Below are 20,302 nucleotides of genomic sequence, written 5' to 3'. Positions count from 1 at the left end.
GTGTGGAGTAACAAAGCTTGATAAGATCAGTAAGGAGAGAATCAGAGGTAGAGTCAAATCTGGGGAAATTTCAAAGTTATACAGGAAAGAAAGTTAAAGTACAACAAGCATGTCATGAGAAGAGAGGTAAATAATATGGGGATAATAATCATAGATATGGAGGTGTTTGGACAGAAGAGAAAAGGATGATGAAAGAGAAAGCAGATGGATTGTGTTAATGAGGATCTAAGGAAGAAAGTGGTATCAGGCAAGGAGGTATACAACAGATGAGAGTGGAGGAGACTGGTTCGATACATCAGACCCCCATGAACGTGAATAAGGCTTTAGAAGAAGTGGAATTTGTATGGGGGTGCATATATTATTATTTAACACAACATTTTATAGGAGAAGTTAAACAATGGCAAAACTGGTAAAACCCAGGTTTCTCAGATATTTTTCGGTAACTGGTAGGGATTGTTGCCTTTCTAGAAATGAGTGCACCATTTGAATGAAGAGTCACATGTTACAGTTATGGCTACTTTACAACTCTAAAGTCCTGGGCTGAAATCCTTGCCTGGTGTTTGTTTATTTGGATGTTTCTGCACTTCCCATGTCTGTATCCATGTACAAATGTGTGACCCATACCCACCCTCCAAGACCCTTGAAACTTTAGGCTTTCACCTTAATTGGTTTTGGGTAACTAGTGTTTTTAAGCTGGCCCAATGTGATGATACCTTGAGCAGATTAGTGAATGGACAGAAGTTTGTGTAAAAAGTCACCACCTCTACATGCTCCTATTGACCCGGGAACCCAAAAGGAAAATGACGAGGGAATATACAGAGAGAAATGAATATTCTGGAGTGATGATTGTGTTCCTGGGGGCTCTAGAATGGAAATTGTATTTGACACTATGAAGTAAGGCAGATGCACATAGAACAGGGAAAGCCGAAGACATGCAAGACCCCATAATGATTCGTTTGACATAAGACAAAGAGTGAGAAGGATCGGAGAACAATACATTATTTGGCCAAAAAATGAATCTGAATGGAGTAGGAACGGGATCTCAAGGTTAGTCCTAAGGTACCACTGTGGCTGGGGGTTTTCACTCCGACCAATGATAGATAGATAGATGATAGATAGATACTTTATTAATTCCCAAGGGGAAATTCACATACTCCAGCAGCAGTATACTGATAAAAACAATCAGTGTCAGCGCCTGTCGATCCGCCACAGGTCTCAAACTGTCCAGCTCTGTGCCTACAATAGAGCCTGCCTTCATCACCAGTTTGTGCAGGCGTGAGGCATCCCTCTTCTTTATACTGCCTCCCCAGCACACCACCGCGTAGAATAGGGTGCTCGCCACAACCATCTGATAGAACATCTGCAGCATCTTATTGCAGATGTTGAAGGACACCAGCCTTCTAAGGAGTATAGTCCACTCTGTCCTCTCTTGCACAGAGCATCAGTATTGGGAGTGCAGCTAGATGATAAACTGGACTGGACTGCCAGGTATTTATAGGTCTGCACGCTCTGCACACAGTCACCTCTGATAATCATGGGGTCCATGAGGGGTCTGGGCCTCCTCAAATCCACCACCAGCTCTTTGGTTTTGCTGGTGTTCAGTTGTAGGTGGTTTGAGTCGCACCATTTAACAAAGTCATTGATTAGGTCCCTATACTCCTCCTCCAGCCCATTCCTGATGCAGCCCATGATAGCAGTGTCATCAGCGAACTTTTGCACGTGGCAGGACTCTGAGTTGTATTGGAAGTCCGATGTATATAGGCTGAACAGGACCGGAGAAAGTACAGTCCCCTGTGGCGCTCCTGTGCTGCTGACCACAATGTCAGACCTGCAGTTCCCGAGACGCACATACTGAGGTCTGTCTTTAAGATAGTCCACGATCCATGTCACCAGGTATGAATCTACTCCCATCTCTCTCATAAATAAATTGATCAGTTTTACTTCTAAATAATCTAATTTTTAATTAGTCTTTTTATTCACTTATTTTGCATTCAGAGGTATGTGCTAGTATATTTACATGAAAATAAAATTCAGAAATTTGCATTTTTGCCATATCTGTAAACGTTTACTTTATTTTACCATGTTCTTTTCAATTCATCTTTTCCTGTGGAGGTCTTTGAATAGAGCAAACTTTATACAAATAAACTTACCAGTAAAATAAAAAGCTTAATCGTGAATTATTTACTCCTGCGTTTTTCGGTGATATCCATCCATCCATTTTCCAACCCGCTGAATCCGAACACAGGGTCACGGGGGTCCGCTGGAGCCAATCCCAGCCAACACAGGGCACAAGGCAGGGAACCAATCCCGGGCAGGGTGCCAACCCACCGCAGTTTTCGGTGATATGATTGTCTTTAAAGAGCAAGCACTGGATTGCACGAAATCCTTAAATGCCTTGGGCATGAGAGAGGCGCTATAAAAATTAAATGTATTATTAATATTATTAATCGCCGTGAACAGTCAACCTTCTTGCAACACACATACCCTAATGTTCACATCTGAGCCCACGCCGGTTAGGTGAAACGGGCAATATTGCGCGAACATTTAAAAGATGCGTGACGTCATAAAACGCGACGGAAACTGCAGCCGCGAAGCGCCTTGTTGTTCTCGTTTAGTGGAGTGGAGTTTTTAGTTGTGCAGTAAGTAGGGAGTGCAGGTGGCTTTGAACATAACAGCTTCACCGACAGATAGAGAGGTAAGTGGTCCGAGTTTGGACTGAGCACTTTGTGTCTGTAAAAAGTGTCCCTACTATCCGTTCAGATTGACATTATTCAAAGTTACGTTCACTATTATCTGCCCTCGTTCTTACTCCACAGAAGCGTTTGGTGGATACCGTTTGTACTCGTATAATCTCCTGTAGAGTACTGAGACATAACGCCGTCGCTCCGAATACACAGTTTCGTAGTGTGTATTTGTATTATTCCCACTGTCTGTGTCCGTGCTGATTGCCGCACACTTCAGTCTCACAAAGGCAGCGTTTCTTTACATACACAACAGATCACGATAATTCTTGGCTTTATGGAAGCATGCGCTGATTACAGCGCGTTGATACACCCTGTACATGACGAACCACCCGAGTGCAGCCATGCAACGGGTGACACCTCAGCACCACACTAGATCAGTGTGTTTTTATTTATTTATTTAAAGTCCCTGGAGTGCCAAACCTGCCACCAACCCTCGGGTTTTCCCTATAAAATTGGAGGAGCTGTTTGCAGTGCTGGATGAAGGTTAACGTCATACGCAGGACGAAGCAATTGCAGGTTAAGGGTCTTGCTCAAGTGCCCAGTGGAGTAAAGACACTTCTGGCGTTTACGGGATAATTAGGAACTATAAATTCAGTTGATACAGTTAATAAAATGGAATAATTTTATTATTTTACAAACGCGTTTAGCTAAAATCAAGCAATCTAATAAAAATTATGCATGCAACAAGCCAGATTTTTTTTCACTGTGACCACAGATGTGGCCCCCAGTGTATAACTGAAGTTTAAGCTGCACATTTGTCAAATACTCACCCCATTCGTTTTGAGACATTCATTTGGTTATCTGTTTATTTGTTCTGCAACCAACGTATCCAGTCCAGAGTTGTGTGGACAACAATGCCTTTCTTGCTAAAAATTAGGTTAAATTTATTTTCTTCCCACGAATCTTTCGAAGAACAGCATCCATATGTTGTTCAAAGACACTGGGCAAATGAGTTTGACGAGGACTGCTCTCGTTTTCTGGGAGTGCGCCTCCTTGTTTCCAATGCTTAATAAAGAAAGGACGCATCTTCGTCATTTTTTTCGAGCGGTATGTTTGACTCACATGGACACAAACTGGCGTCTTGCATCTGACAATTTTATTATTTCCTCTGTTACTACCTGAAGAGGAACACTTTTTGATCTTAATTTCTCCTTCTTCTTGAGATGGGTTTTAGATTTGACATGGCCATTGCAAGTATCTTTTCATGTCCAGACTATGGTATGCTGGCAAAACGTGCAGAAAAGTTGTTGCCCAGATTCGTAAAAGTCACCGGGATATTGTTGTGCCCTCAATCTTGGAGTTAAGCTTGTGTTTCTTAGTTTTTTCAACGTAGTTAGAGTATCTGATACTGCTCGCTTTGACATTTCTGTCTCGTGCAGCAAGCTAATTCGTATGCTTTGAATGAGAAAACATACAGGAAACACGCACACAAACTGTAGAAATCCAGTTGTGCTTCTATATAAGAATTACGGTCTCTTATTAAACAACAAAATAGAAAATAGTATCTGAATGATAGAACTCAACATTATTCAATTAATTTATTGGAAAGTTTTGTAACAGTCACGCCTTCAGTCTCTAAATTCCACACATTTCCATTTTAAAATCTAAAATCCATTTTTAAGCATTAATTTCCTGATTCTGTCCATGTTTTCTGCATCACGGAAATCTTAGGGTCCTAATAAAGGTAAAAACATCCTGTAATTCCACAAAAGCACAGTAATAATAACAAGAGGACTCAACAGAGCTATCAAATGCATTTAATGAACCACAAGGAACTGCGTGTTTCATCAGCCTTTATAGGACTGAGGGGAGTCCCTTGATGGAGACGGACAAGCTGTCCAGCCTCTTGGGGAGCCACCCATAAAATGCATGGAACGTAACAGCATAGATGCATAGAAATGAAATATTTTATAAAACACACAGAATAATGCACAAAATTAAAACACTTACCAGCATTAACAGAAACAAATGAATCAAACATGAGCATTAAAGACATAAAAAAAGGAAATTAAACACCAGCCAGGGAGAGTCAATGGTTGATATGGTGTTCCTGCCAGGTAAGCAGTTCCTCCCAAAACCAAGAGGGCGCTGTTGCTAAAGCAATTTCCCCTTACATCCACTGTTTAGAAAGATATCAACTGGGAGATGAGTGGCCTTAATTCCTCTCCAACCCAGGAAACCTTGCCCCTCTCATTGGGGGGTGCTGTAAAATCTCACTAGTCACAGGAAGTAGGCATTTGTCTTAGGACCTACATCTAAGGAAGGTGGAGTGTCCTCTTAAAACCAGTCTTCTCTTTGGAGAATCTTTTCTTTGGCAGGAGTAGGCACTGTTGTTGTGCACCATCGTGTGCTGTTTATTTACAACATTTTTTTGAATTCCAACATTACCCAGGATAACCCAGCCGGTACCCAACTCTTTGGACTGACTCTCTCTTGTTTATTTTACAGTGGCGTAGTTGGCAGGATTTCTGGGGAAGATGACTGATCCAGTTGGCGTCACCAAAGTCTTTTGGAATAATGGAGAGAAGCTGCGAAAACTTGAAGTTCAGGTAGCCACTCAACAAATTAATTTTGCAGATGATGAAGCCAGAAGTAATGCTAGAGACAACTTGCATACTGAAAGAGCCGTGGGCCCGTCGCAGGTACTTAGGCCATTACAGGCCCAAGATAACATAGAAGTTTACTTGCTCGGATTTGAACGTACTGCCACACAGCATAATTGGCCGCGAGGAGAATGGGCACAGATCCTTGCCCCCTTCTTAACATGTGAACTGCAGCAGGCCTACTATGATTTAGAGCAGTGTGCCATGGAGGATTATAACGTACTGAAAAAAGAAATCCTCACAAGGTGTGGACTAAATTCAGATTGTCAAGCACAGAAATGTAGGGCCTGGCGTTTTGATCTTGAGAAGCCTGCACGCTCCCAAGCCTTTGAACTCTGGGACAAGTTGGCCCGATGGCTGAGACTGGGTGAAAACACGGTTGAGAACATTGTAGAGATGATTTCATGTGACTACCTTGTGCATGCACTGCCTGAAGACCTTGCCAGAATTGTACAAAGACATTACTGGGCTAATATGGTGGGTCTATTGAAAATAATTGAAAGGTATCAGACTGCTCTTCGTCCAGAACTCCCAGAAGAAAAACGACAGACCAGATCATCACGGCTACAGAGAAGTGAACACGAGAAAAAGGAAGCAGAATTTGGTGCTAGGAGAAAGGAACAATCATCACTGCCCCTCCGTTGTTACAAATGCGGGGAGATTGACCACATTGTGTCCAATTGTCCCCGGCTGGATGAACCAATGGACTGTGGAAGGGTTCACAGCCACAGGTACTATGATGCAGTAGCACTTAACCCTCTCTCTCTTTGTTTTACAGCCTCACCAGAAATCAATGGAGATAAAGTCCTAGCTCTGATGGATTCCAACAGCAACATAATAATTGTGGCTCACTGATACATCTTGTTGCAGCAATTTGATGTACGGTGGACCAACAACAATAATATTTATTTCTATAGCACATTTTCATACAAATGATGTAGCTCAAAGTGCTTTACGTGATGAAGAAAGAGAAAAAACACAAAATATAAAAATAAAAGTAGGCAATACTAATTAACATAGAATAAAAGTAAGGTCCAATGGCCAGGGAAGACAGAAAAAACAAGCAAAAACTCTGCTGGAGACAAAAAAAAAGCAAAATCTGCAGGGGTTCCAGGCCATGAGACCACTCTGCCCCCTCTAGGCATTCTACCTAACATAAATGATCTCAATCAGTCCTCATGGTTTACAGGCTTCACATGGAAGAATTAGACGATGATGGTTATGTGGATCTCTGGCCTTCAGTCCATTAATGTAGGGACTGCACGGTGCTTTGATCAGATAGTGGTGCTGCAGATCAACACCACAGAAAACCAGAAAAAGAACAGCAGAGAAAGTAGCGGTTAGTACGGTCTGGGGAGCCACCATGAATGATAATTAAATGCATATTCAGAATATCAGGATTAAACTAAAATGAAGCTATGAGAAAGCCATATTAAAATGAGTTTTTGGCAGTTTTTTAAAATGCTCCACCGTATTAGCCTGGCAAATTTTATTGGCAAGCTATTCCAGATTTTAGGTGCATAACAGCAGAAGGCGGCCTCACCACTTCTTTTAAGTACAGCCTTAGCTGTGTTTGTGGTGAAACGCCCGGGTATCGAACCACCACTTGTCTCCCTATTATTAAAAAAAAATCTTGGAAGGAGACGATACGTGATTTTCTTGGAGACACTTTAACGTCCCTTGAGACAAAAGGACAGCTGCTGTGCAAGCTTTTAAATGATCTACGCGCAGCACGACAAGCAAAATATGCAGATCGGCAGCAGCTGATCCGTCCGTATCTACTTAGTGTGTGTTTAGCCCCCCCCTTCAGAACGCGAGTAGCAGAGAAGTGTAGGGTGCCCCGGGGGGAGGGGATGGGCGAGCAAAGCCCCCTAGTAGTAGTAGTAGTAATAATAATAATTTTTTTTTAATATTTATATAGCGCTTTTCTCACTGCTCAAATTATTATTATTTCTGGTGAAATGCAGTGGTACCGAACTGCCACTTGCACATTTTCTTTCCCGGGTGGCATGCGAGTGGCGGTTGTCCTGGCACCCCCCCAACCATATGCTGTATTATTATAGTTTGAAAGGACCCAGAATAAAGTTATCAGGATCCTGCTACATCATGAACATAAGCAAGGCCTAGTGGTGGAAGGTGATATCTCCGTGCCATGCAAAAAAGATGGGCATAGTTGTCCAATTTAACAAGCTCAGCTTCTAGGAGGGGTATGTGGTAACATTATTAGACGCTGCTTCTGATCCTCCCAAGGAGATGAAACTGTGCTTGGATGTTTTGTCTGATCATATGCAGACATTGCAGCATCAGTATAGGCTGCTGCCTGCTATGTATGTGCTGAACCACTGCTCAATAGGCAAGCAGCAATAACTTGAATTGGATATGGGGTGCTACAAGGAGCCAGTGGATTGATTGTGGGAAGTGATGTGCTCATCTCGATTGGATTAATTTTTCCCTTTTTGTTTCCACCCAGAGATGAAGAAGAAACACCTGCTTTTTCTTGGATGGGTTTGACAGAGGAGATGTGTCAGGCAAACATGAACATGGTGCAGAAAAAGGCAGTAAATATTAAGAAAGAAGTCGGTGAATGGGAATCTGTGCAGCCTAAACAGGAGCGTCTCTGTATTACTGATGAGCATAGTGAACTGGGGTCAGTAGACATTAAAGAAGAAAAAGAGGAGAAGATTTTCAGTATGAGCATGAAGAAAGATAAAATTATATATGGTGTGAAGAAAGATGAACTTGAATCCATCCTTAAGTACGGATGTCAGGATGGTGCAGTGACCAGGTTAGTCTCCTCTCGGTTTGAACAGGGTTGTTCTCAGGAGCAGACAGTCAATGGGAGATCTGAGTGTGCACCGGCTATCAGGAAGAGGACAGAGAAGACCTCAAAGGCAGCATCAGGAAATCAAGTGTCATCAACAAATCATTCTGAAGAAAGTAAGTGAAAATAAAAGTGCCTGTAATTTAAGATGCCCATGTTATATACTTGAAATTGAAGCCTTGGTTATTGTTGTTTTTGTTCCATTAATTATCTGAAATTCCAGTTTAGTACATTAGAAGCCACCGACATCCAAGGTAGTTTCGAAGGATCTTTGAAAGTCCAAGGAAATTCTGTCATTTGCTTTCTTACTGTCGGCTATTCCAGTTACTTGTTAAGAAGCCCACCAGCTTGACTTGGCTGCGTCCTCCTGTCAGAAACCCATGATGATTCTTATTTATTGTTATGGAAGTAGTCTTCAAATGTGTTACTGGCTTTAGTTTTCTTAATTGTGTAATGTTTACAGGATTTGACATTTTGATATGGGGTTTATGGATATCCTGCACAAATTTAGTGTGAAGTCAAGCAAAATGACCCCTTCTTTTGGCTAACTAAAAAGATTACAATATGCAAGCTTTCGAGGCAACTCAGGCCCCTTCTTCAGGCAAGCTGTAACAAATTTAGTAATTCCCACAAACTAATTTTTATTGTGCCCAATTTCCAAACATATTCTTTGCTTGAATACACAGTACAACTTCTTTTTGTTATTTTATAATTGTGCCTAATATGTTTATTAATCTTGTATACATAAGATGGCCCTACATGTGCAGGTGCTGTAGACCACAATGTGCAACTGTAGAATTCAGCAGTCAGTTGTCTGTTTTTCAGTAGAGCTGCTCAGGTGCGCAGCAGGAATGGAGGACTTGACTAAACTTTATTAAGTTATAGGTGAGGAGCAACGTGAACTATACTCTTGCGTTCAAATCAATAAAAGATTCCGGAAACTGACTTGGGTTGTTTTGTGAAATCTTATTTGGTTTCACTCCTTTTTATTTGGCCAAGTGCCCGCTGCCAACCCGTGGATGTGTTATACATTCATTTCCGTAGCCTCCTTAGCAGTATATTTACCCCTGGAAAAATGAGATGACAGCAGTAAATTAATGTTTTTTAACAGCAAAAATATAATTATTTGCAACAAATATCTGTAAATACTAAAACATCAAAATGATGACAGTAGGAAAGCTCTGTCTAGTGTCCACTGGGGTACTGATTTAGCATTTATGGTTTGTATGATGTTTTGAAATAGTCACTAGTGCACATAGCCAATGCACAAGCGGATATTTGTAATTTTTTTTCTGATAGAATGGTCAGTGTCTGACCCACATGATCGACATTCGTCTTGCGTTATTGTGGTCTACCACAGTGCAAGGCTTAGTGACTTCCACGTTTCCCATAATAGTAAAATTGACAGTTGAGATGTTTCAGCAAGGGAGACATTTTATTCGCAACTTTGCTTGATGTTTGATGGGTGCCCACAAGGTGACACTCCTTTGGTCATGTGTGATTTCAATGCGACCACTGGCACTGACAGGGCTGGTTATGAGGATTGTCTCGGTCCCCATGGGTCTAGTGACTGTGGTGAAAGTGGCTTCATGTTTCTTGACTTTGCAAAGGGTCAGGGGCTGCGAATCGCTGGATCCTGGTTCCAGCACCCTGAGCCATATCATTGGACTTAGTACTCCAGTACTGATGATGAGGTGAAGGAGGTAAATCACAACCTCCTGGGCAGATGCTGGATGCTCTTACAAAACTGCAGGGTCTACAGAAGTGCCCAGTTTGTGAATTCTGACCACATACTTGTTGTTGCTACTCTAAAGATCCAGCTTAGGTCCAGTATGTTACCACCTACTGGTAAAATGAGCCTGGACTTGGCCAGACTCCAAGATCAGGCTGATTCTAACAAGCTTGCAATGCAATTTGTGTGAGGAACTTATGGACTTGGGTGTGACTGCTGATCCTTATGTGATTTGGGAGATCTTCCGTGACAAGACCCTGAAGGTTGGTGAGGGTCCTGTAATGCTGTGGATATCATCTAGAGGAGTCGCAGTACATGGCTTAATGGCAACTCTGGTCTGTATCAGGAACTGAGAAGAGTGGCTGCAAGGGGTCTGGGGGCAGATAAGGAGGTGTATGTTGGAGGAATATGTGAGCAAGTGATACACCATCTATGGTTATGGGTAGTGTAGGGTATGCTACAGGAATCTGTGTTATCCGAGGGTGAACGTCTCCAGACTGGTGTTAAGGCTGTCTTTCTGTCATTGCAAGCAATCTTTGCTTCCATCTGGGAGACAGGCATCATCCCAACTGACTGGAAAACGGGACTTGTCATCCCTATCTGGAAAGAGAAGGGTGATCATCTGGATTGCGGCAACTACAGGGGGATAACACTGCTCTCGGTGCCGGGTAAGGTCCTTGCTAGGGTCACCCTTAATAGGATCCATGATCACTTGCTCACCTACCAGGGACCAGAGCAGTCTGGTTTTATGCCTAAGAGGTCTACCATCAACCGCATCATGGCACTAAGGGTTCTCATGGAGCGCAAATGCGAATATCGGCAGTTTCTTTGCAGCCTTTGTTGATTTTCCTAAAGCGTTCAACTCAGTTGATCGTGTTGCCCAGTGGGACATCCTGAGACTTTGCGGGATCCCCTCAAAGTTGCTGGAAATAATGGCCGGCCTGTACACTGGTACTGTGAGTGTGGTGCAGAGTGGACGCATAAACTTTGCATTTTTCCCAGTTAATTCTGAGGTTCATCAGGGGTGTGTTCTTACTCCAACTCTGCTTGTATGGACTTCGTGTTGGGCAGGGTCGTGGGGTCCAGCCTCAGTGTGGCATCTGCGGGTGAAGAGAGATTCACTGATCTTGACTTTGCTGATGATGCTGTGATCTTCGCAGAGTCTGTGGAGGCTCTGATTGGGGCTCTCAAGAGACTGAGCGAGAAGTCTGAGTGTCTGGGCTTGCGAGTCTCCTGGTTAAAAACCAAGAGCCAGGCCTTTGATGACCTTTTGGGCACAGCCATCAGCAGTGTGTCTGTTTGCAGAGAGAGTGTCGACCTTGTCCAGAGGTTTACTTACCTTGGCAGTAACATTCATGTCTCTGGTGACTCTTCCTATGAAGTCAGTAGACGGATTGGGAGAGCATGGGGGGTCATGAAGTTGCTGGAAAGAGGTGTGTGGCGCTCCTGATATCTATGCAGAAGGATGAAGGTCCAGGTCTTTAGAGTCCGGTGCTTCCTGTCTTGCTATATGTTTGCGAGACATGGACATTATCCAGTGACCTGAGATGAAGACCGGACTCCTTTGGTACTGTGTCTCTTCAGAGAGTCCTTGGGTACTGCTGATTTGACTTTGTGTCGAAAGAGCGGTTGCTCACGGAGTCCTGAATGAGGCACATTACCTGCATTGTGAGGGACCGTCAGTTACGACACTACGGCCATGTGGCGCGTTTCTCCAAGGGTGATCCAACTTGTAGGATCCTCATTGTTGGGGACCTGAGTGGCTGGACCAAGCCAAGGGGTCACCCACATAACACCTGGCTGCGGCAGAGAGATGGTAATTTCCGGAGGGAGGGACTGGACCACGTGTCTGCTTGGGGAGTTGCCAACCAGGATCCTGAGTTGTTTCGTCGTATGGTGGGTGCGGCAACGAATGTAGAATGCTGCCTGACCTGACCTGTTACCAAATTTCAGTCAAATATGTCAAGGCATTTTTTATATTTTGGGGCAGATAGCTTTTTGATTGTGGTATAGGATTTTAGCCCCAAATATTGATATTGTTCTTGATGCTTTGCTTTATATAAAGAATTTTGTCTTTTCCGTACAATGTTAAACATTCAGGAATGATCAGGCCTTGAACCTTGTTAAACATTCGTGAATTCTAACATTTTTATTGTTCTTGCTTGTAATTACTTAGTAAAGTCTTGTAAGTTATTCTTTTATATTATGACTTAAAGAGAGTAACGGGGGTTTCTTTGAAGCAATCACATTTTTCTCATCTTTATCAGTCTTTAGTGTCCCAGCATTCATTTCAAAATTCTGTCTCTATAGCACTTAAGAGTGCAGTGGGACAAAAGTGGAAGTTGGGAGAAAAAGTGAATCTGTGTCTAATGAAAAAAAAGTCAATAACAGGATTGGATTTTAGTAATAATCATAGATTTTGTTGATAGTGGTTTCAGAACGTATTCAGACCCCTTTACTTTCTGCGTTTAAAATAGAGTCTTCAACAAAATAAATTAGCTAGTACACTCAATAGCCCTGAATGCCAAAATGAAAACAAACTGTTTTAGAAAGGTCTTCAAATGTAGTAAATCAAAAGCTAAAATCTCTCATTCATTCATTCATATAAGAATTCAGACCCTTAATTCAGTACTTTGTAGAAGCCTTTTTGGCAGCAATTGCAAATTTGAGTTGTCTTGGGTATGTCTGTCTGTACAAGCTTTGCACACCTGGATTTGAGCAGTTTATCTTATTCCTCCTGGTAGATCCTCTCAAACTGAAGATGTGAAGAGTCTGTAAAATGCCTTCTTCAGGTCTCTCCACAGATGTTCTATGGGGTTTATGTCAGGGCTTTGGCTGGGCCACTCAAAGACACTCAGAGAGAGTCTTGTCCCAAAGTTGCTCAGGGGGTTGTCTTGGTTGTATTCCTTCATGCTGATAGGTGAGCTGTTGTCCCTGCCACTGAAGAAGAACCCACATACGATGCTGTCACCACCATGTTTCTCTGTAGGGATTGTATTAGGCAGGTGATGAGCAGTGCCTGGTCTTCACCACACATAGTACTTGGAGTTCTGCCCAAAGAGTTTCATTTTTGTCTCATAAGATCAGAGAATAACTGTCCTCATGCTCACAAAGTTCTTTAAATGCCATCATATGTCAGTTAGTGAAGAGTGTCTTCTCTTTAATCATTCTACCATAAATGCTTGATTGATGGAATATTGCTGAGATGGTCCTCCTTCAGACAACACCTCATATCTCAGCAGTAGACTTCTGAAGCTCTGTTAGAATAACCATTGGGTTCTTGTTCACCTTCCTGACCAAAGACCTCCTTGCCTGATTACTCTGCTTGGCAGGATGACCATCTCTAGGAAGATTCCTAATGGTTCTATACTTCTTCCATTTCATAATTATTGAGGCCACTGTGGTCCAGGAAACACACACAGCTTTAGAAATGGTGTTATCCCCTTGCCCTAATCTATGCATCACAACAGTTACATCGTGGAGGTCTATAGAAAGTTCCTTGGTTTTGGTCTTGACATAGTGTGAACGGTGGGACCTTTCTGAACAATGGCCACTCAGTTCTGTTTGGCACAGGTGGACTCCGGTCAAGTTCCAGACACATCCCAAGGAGAATTAAAGTGAACAGAATTCATCTGATCACAATTTGAAGTGTTAGAGCGATACTTACATGAATAAGAGATCTTAGTTTTTGATATTTAATGCATTTGCTAACCTTTCTGAAAACATGTTTCCACTTTGTCGTTATGGGTTATTGAGTGTAGTTGATGGGCAAAAAAATGGCAAGTTGATACATTTAAAATTAAATCTACAACACAAAGTGTGTGGAGAGTGAAGGGCGTCAGAATTCTTTCTGAATCTAAAATAAAGCATGCCGAGGTAACAGTCATTTTAGGTGCCTCAAAAATTAAATAAAATACTCTATACTTAAATACAGTGAAAAATGTATGTAAGGTGTTATAAAAGACAATACAAGATAAAGGCAGAAATATAAAAAGCGCACATCACTCTGAGATCCTCTTAAAAATTAGTAACAATCAGGGGTGGGGTTTGATTTGTCTTCAATTTTGTTTGGTTATAAATTGATTTATTTGTATGGAATGATTACAATAAAAATTAATAAAAAAAAAAAAAATTAGTAACAATGCTGAAGTCAGAAGGCTGATTCATAAATGTGGATCAATAGCACAAAATGCTTGGTCACCCTTCGTGCAAAGCTTTATCCATGGAACAAACAAGCAGTGAGAAGTTCTAGACCTAAATAAGCTATTGGATGAATGTAATTAGAGCAGCTTCTGGAGATAAACAAGTGAAGCTGCAGAGCACATGTATAGACAAGGAGGAGAACCTTCACATGGATTCCATCTTTCAGAGGTTACTAGTGAAGAGATGATAAAACTGGGGTTCTGTGGGTTTTTTTTCTGTGTATTTGTTAGTATTCATGCAGCACTGTGTGATGATGCGGGTTCTGCTTCAGTGCTCCCATCTCCCTTTTGGGAGCTCTTGATCCCAATACTGTTGGTAATGTTACTGGATGAGCTGCGCAGTGAGGACACAATGAAGCAAGGGGATGGTGCAAAAAGGTGCAAGTGCTTTTATTAAAAACAACAAAACAGTGTTCAAAATAAATAGTGCAGTGCTCCAAACGTCATTAAAAGAAATAATCCATTATAAACAGTGAGGTTAAAATCCCATAAATAAATCCAGTTAAAACGAGGTTAAAAACCATGTCTGGAAGCAGTCTTTTTAAAACAAAACCCGGTGCTGCCTTCTGGCCGCTCCCCAGCTTCTCTCTTCCAGGCCCTGCACCAGGGGAGTCGCCCTACCTGCAGATGACCATCTCTTCCTGCTAGTCTGGTGGCTTCCCGATCCCTGGCTTTGATCAGCTCTCCCCAGACTGAGACTTGGGTTCCCCAGCGACCATGGTGCTCATGATGGGGCATCCACCTCTCAAGCCTCCTGACTCCCGCTGTCTTCCACAGAAAGTCATCTTCCTTCCGGTCACTCCTGCTCCTCACTAATGCTCAGCAGGAGTGACCACTACCGACTGCCCCAGGTGCCAGCCTTCGCTTGCTTGTGCACCAGCTTTCTGCTTCCTGCCGCCTCCCATAACCTCCGTCCACTTTTTTTTTCTCGATGATGTTTCTTCTCCCCTGCACTCGCGCTCCTACTATATATAATGGTGAAGTGGCTCAGGTGTGGTGATTAGCAGCTCCCGGCATCGAATGCGGATGATTCCTCGCCTGTGCACTTAAGCAAGGAAACGCACGCATCACATAGCGTCCAAGAACCGCTCCGGACACACTACCACACCCTCTCTTTAAGCTGTGAGTGCGGTGATTACTTATTTAAAAACTGGGCTTTTCTTCTGAGCCATGGAAACACACTGTTTTGAATGCTGTGCAGTTTTTAAGTGGAGACCAACAAATAAAGAATTGCAGTAGTCAATGTTCAGTGAAATAAAAGTGTGAACCAGTGGTCCAGCATCATGTTTATGTTTGGAATTGTTTTTGTGAACTGGGTTTACCTGAGCAAGAATAAGCAATGTTGGGCTAAATGGTTATCGCTTGTTGTTTCTGTTTATAAACTTGTCATGACCACACAAAATGTGCTGTTGATGTTTTTCTGCAGATTTACAAGAGAAACCCAGCCTGTCGCCCTCTTCAGTTGCTCAGACCCGTCTTCAGTGCAAATCAAGACAAATGATATATGATGAAAGTAAGAAGACCTCAACCACCTCTTTACATGTTGGGCAACTAACAAGGATGGTCTCCGTTAACACTCAACAACAGTTGCAAAATACAAATTCATCAGCTTTGACTGTCTGCCAGGAGAGTAGGGAAACTTTCAGATCTAAATCCAGGAGTAATAAGTTGTGTCACACAAAGCAGAAGACCCATTGCTGTTCTGATTGTGGGAAACAATTCTTGTATTATAGCAGCCTTCAGCAGCATCAGAGGATTCACACTGGAGAGAAACCGTATTGCTGTTCTGAATGTGGCAAACACTTCGCACAAATGAGCCATCTCCAGACCCATAAAAGGATTCACACCGGTGTGAGACCGTATTGTTGTACGGAGTGTGGCAAGCAATTTTTTATCCGAGGCAATCTTCAGAGACATATTAAAGTTCACACTGGGGAGAAGCCATATTGTTGTTTAGAATGTGGTAACAGATTTGCATACAGAAGCAATTTTAAGAGACACTGCAGAGTTCACAAAGAGAAAAAAGCTTGCAATCGTGGCGGAAGTACAGAAGTAAAGGAGATACAAGTGAAAGTAAAGAGAGAAGTCATAGAGCAGGTTACTCCAAGACAGCCCAGAAACATTTTAACGGACGCACGGGAGTTACCTTCATCACCAGATAAAACTGCAACTGAAACCTTTAGGAGAAAGAGAAAGGTCCTCAAGAACACACACAAGTGAGATGAACTGCTTCCGTCAATTGGTAACCAGGTCCAGGTTAACGCTTGATTTCAGCTATAGTTACGGCAAGCAAACCCCAAAAGATGTTCATCGTCATTTTCAATAAGTCTATAGAAAGTTGTACCAGTTGAGAAAACTGCAGGTTGTAAAACCAGCAAAAAAAAAAAAAGCCTGAATAATAGAGCATGGATAACTATGGTTAAAGTCATTTCATTTGCTATAAGGTCTGCAAGGTCCGATAATGTTGGTAACATTCAGAAAATTCTTTGATCTTTGCATGCCATGAGCTTCTTCAAAAGAGTTCTGTTTCAGATGACACATTGGAATGGGACAAAAAGGACCGAGAATCACTAGTGTTATGCCCAGAAGGGAAAACAACAAACGGATTTTTTTAATTTACCAAGATTGGGAAATGAATTTGGTTGGTTTCTGGACCACAATTGTGGCTTTTTATTACTAGGAGTAGCTAAGAGCCTTTCATTTATTTATATAGCACATTTTGTCCAACCAAATCCCAATTACGTTTTCTAAATTGTACAAAGGGAGTGGTTGAGGCTTTGGCTTGAAACCCTAAACCAACACCTAACACTGCAAAAATACTTTAAGATACCCTACAATCTTGGAAAAAGTGTTGTAACCTGTAGCTGGTCACACTTAACAACATCACAGGCGCAACTTCCATGACCTCACTTCTGAGCAACGGGTCACCCTGTTATAGCAATGGCTCAACTAAATGGCATTGTGGAAGAATTCAGAACAATGTTTACCAAATGTAAAAAAGTGAATAACAATATTAAAAAGGAAATGAGTATTTACATTTCCAACATCAAAACTTCTTTGGGCAAACAGAAGAATTAATATATTAATGGGGGAAAAAAATTAACAAACATTCACATATCCTAACAACTAGAACCAAGGTTAATGCCTGGCCTGCCCTGTCCTCCTTAAAAGCTTGACCTCTGAAAACTAGCAATGCTTACTGTAACTACACCTCACACTAGGGTTAAAAACAAAACAAACAAAAAAAAACAGTTCAAAGACTTTACCCAAACATTTTGAAATATACGGAAAGTATTCAGACCCCCTTCAATTTTTCACTCTTTGTTATATTGCAGCCATTTGCTAAAATCATTTAAATTAATTTTTTTCCTCATTAATTTACACACAGCACCCCATATTGACAGACAAAAAAAATAATTTTTGAAATTGTTGCAGATTTATTAAAAAAGAAAAACTGAAATATCACATGGTCCTAAGCATTCAGACCCTTTGCTGTCACACTCATATATTTAACTCCGGTGCTTTCCATTACTTCTGATCATCCTTGAGATCACCTTCATTTGAGTCCAGCTGTGTTCGATTATACTGATTGGACTTGATTAGGAAAGCCACACACCTGTCTATATAAGACCTTACAGCTCACAATGCATGTCAGAGCAAATGAGAATCGTGAGGTCAAAGGAACTGCCTGAAGAGCTCAGAGACAGAATTGTGGCAAGGCACAGATCTGGCCAAGGTTACAAAAAAAATTCTGCTGCACTTAAGGTTCCCAAGAGCACAGTGGCCTCCATAATCCTTAAATGGAAGACGTTTGGGACGACCAGAACCCTTCCTAGAGCTGGCCGTCCGGCCAAGCTGAGCTACCGGGGGAGAAGAGCCTTGGTGAGAGAAGTAAAGAAGAACCCAAAGATCACTTTGGCTGAGCTCCAGAGATGCAATCAGGAGATGGGAGAAAGTTGTAGAAAGTCAACCATCACTGCAGCCCTCCACCAGTCAGGGCTTTATGGCAGAGTGGCCTGTCGGAAGCCTCTCCTCAGTGCAAGACACATGACAGCCCGCATGGAGTTTGCTAAAAGACACCTGAAGGACTCTGAGATGGTGAGAAATAAGATTCTCTGGTCTGATGAGACCAAGATAGAACTTTTTGGCCGTAATTCTAAGCGGTATATGTGGAGACAACCAGGCACTGCTCATCACTTGTCCAATACAGTCCCCACAGTGAAGCATGGCGGTGGCAGCATCATGCTGTGGGGGTGTTTTTCAGCTGCAGGGACAGGACGACTGGTTGCAATAGAGGGAAAGATGAATGCGGCTAAGTACAGGGATATCCTGGACAAAAACCTTCTCCAGAGTGCTAAGGACCTCAGACTGGGCTGAAGGTTTACCTTCCAACAAGACAATGATCCTAAGCACACAGCTAAAATAACGAAGGAGTGGCTTCACAACAACTCTGTGACTGTTCTTGAATGGCCCAGCCAGAGCCCTGACTTAAACCCAATTGAGCATCTCTGGAGAGACCTAAAAATGGCTGTCCACCAACGTTTACCATCCAACCTGACAGAACTGGAGAGGATCTGCAAGGAGGAATGGCAGAAGATCCCCAAATCCAGGTGTGAAAAACTTGTTGCATCTTTCCCAAGAAGACTCATGGCTGTATTAGCTCAAAAGGGTGCTTCTACTAAATACTGAGCAAAGGGTCTGAATACTTAGGACCATGGGATATTTCAGTTTTTCTTTTTTAATAAATCTGCAACAATTTCAAAAATTCTTTTTTTTTGTCTGTCAATATGGGGTGCTATGTGTACATTAATGAGGGAAAAAAATAATTTAAATGATTTTAGCAAATGGCTGCAATATGACAAAGAGTGAAAAATTGAAGGGGGTCTGAATACTTTCCGTACCCACTGTATATATACAGTCAAAGTAAAAAGTATGTGAACCCTTTGGAATGATCTAGTTTACTGCATGAAGTGGTCATTAAAAGTGATGTGATCTTCATCTAAGTCACAGGTACTGATATACACAATGAGCTTAAGCCAATGACACACAAACAGTTCTACTCTTTCATGACTTTATTTTACAGACTCATTCAACGTTCACAGTGGTAGTGGAAAAAGTAAGCAAACCTTGGGATTTAATAACTGGTTGACCCTCCTTTGGCAGCAGTGACCTCAACCAGGCGCTTTCTGTAACTACAGATCAGACCTGCACATCGTGTGGGGGGGAATTTGAGCCCATTCTTCCCTGCAGAACTGTCTTAACTCTTCCATATTCTTTGGTTGTCTTCTGTGTATGGCTCTCTTCATGTCATTCCACAGCATCTCAATAGGACTGAGATCTGGGCTCTGACTGGGCCACTCCAAAAGGTGGAGTGTGTTCTTCTGAAGCCATTGTGCTGTGGATTTGCTGCGATGTTTGGGGTCATTGTCCTGTTGCATCACTCAGCCTCTTCTGAGCTTAACTTGACAGACAGACACCCTCACATCATCCTGGAGAATTTGTTGATAAACTTGTGAGTTCATTTTCCCCTCAATGATAGTAAGCTGTCCAGGCCCTGATACATCAAATCATGATGTTCCCTCCACCATACTTTACTGTAAGGATGATGTTTTGATGTTGATATGCAATGCCCTTTTTACAGCAAATGAAGTTCTGCTTGTACCTCCCAAATAGTTCAATTTTGGTTTCATCGCTCCACAAAACATTTTCCCAGTACCGTTGTGGAGTGTCCAAGTGCTCTTTCACAAACTTCAGGCATTCAGCAATGTTCTTTTTTGATAGCAGTGGCTTCCTTCTCGGTGTCCTGCCATGGACTCCTTTCTTGTTCAATGTTTTGCGTATAGTTGACTCATGAACAGAGATGTTGACCAGTTCTAATGACTTCTTCAAGTCCTTTGCTGTCACTCTAGGGTTCTTCTGTACCTCATTGCTGACTTTGCGTTGTGCTCTTGGGGTCATCTTGGCAGGGTGCCCACTTCTAGGCAGAGTAGCCACAATACCAGATTGTCTCCATTTATAGACAACTTGCCTAACAGTAGACTGATGAATATCTCAGATCTTTGAGATGACTTTGTAACCCTTTCCAGCCTTATGTAGATTAACAATTCTCGATCGTAACTCTTCAGACAGCTCTTTTGTGCGAGGCGTGATTCCCATCTGGATATGCTTCTTGTCAAAAGCTCAAACTCAAACTTTATAGT

The 20,302-nt window shown here is 42.2% G+C and overlaps 1 protein-coding gene across 1 annotated transcript; it reads left to right on the top strand.

Moving 5' to 3' along the window:
- The first annotated feature begins 2,599 nt into the window (after positions 1-2,599).
- LOC114667067 (zinc finger and SCAN domain-containing protein 21-like) lies at positions 2,600-16,507 on the top strand. The gene is made up of 4 exons (XM_028822196.2): positions 2,600-2,695; positions 5,193-6,078; positions 7,818-8,284; positions 15,529-16,507. Exons 2-4 carry the CDS (start codon positions 5,222-5,224, stop codon positions 16,320-16,322), a joined length of 2,118 nt encoding a protein of 705 aa, XP_028678029.1. The 5' UTR covers positions 2,600-2,695; positions 5,193-5,221; the 3' UTR covers positions 16,323-16,507.
- Positions 16,508-20,302: the final 3,795 nt, after the last annotated feature.

Source organism: Erpetoichthys calabaricus, chromosome 1 (genome assembly GCF_900747795.2).
Source record: "Erpetoichthys calabaricus chromosome 1, fErpCal1.3, whole genome shotgun sequence".
Lineage (NCBI taxonomy): Eukaryota > Metazoa > Chordata > Cladistia > Polypteriformes > Polypteridae > Erpetoichthys > Erpetoichthys calabaricus.
The sequence above is the reverse complement of the archived record's forward strand: the minus strand, read 5'-3'. Positions and strand labels throughout refer to the sequence as shown.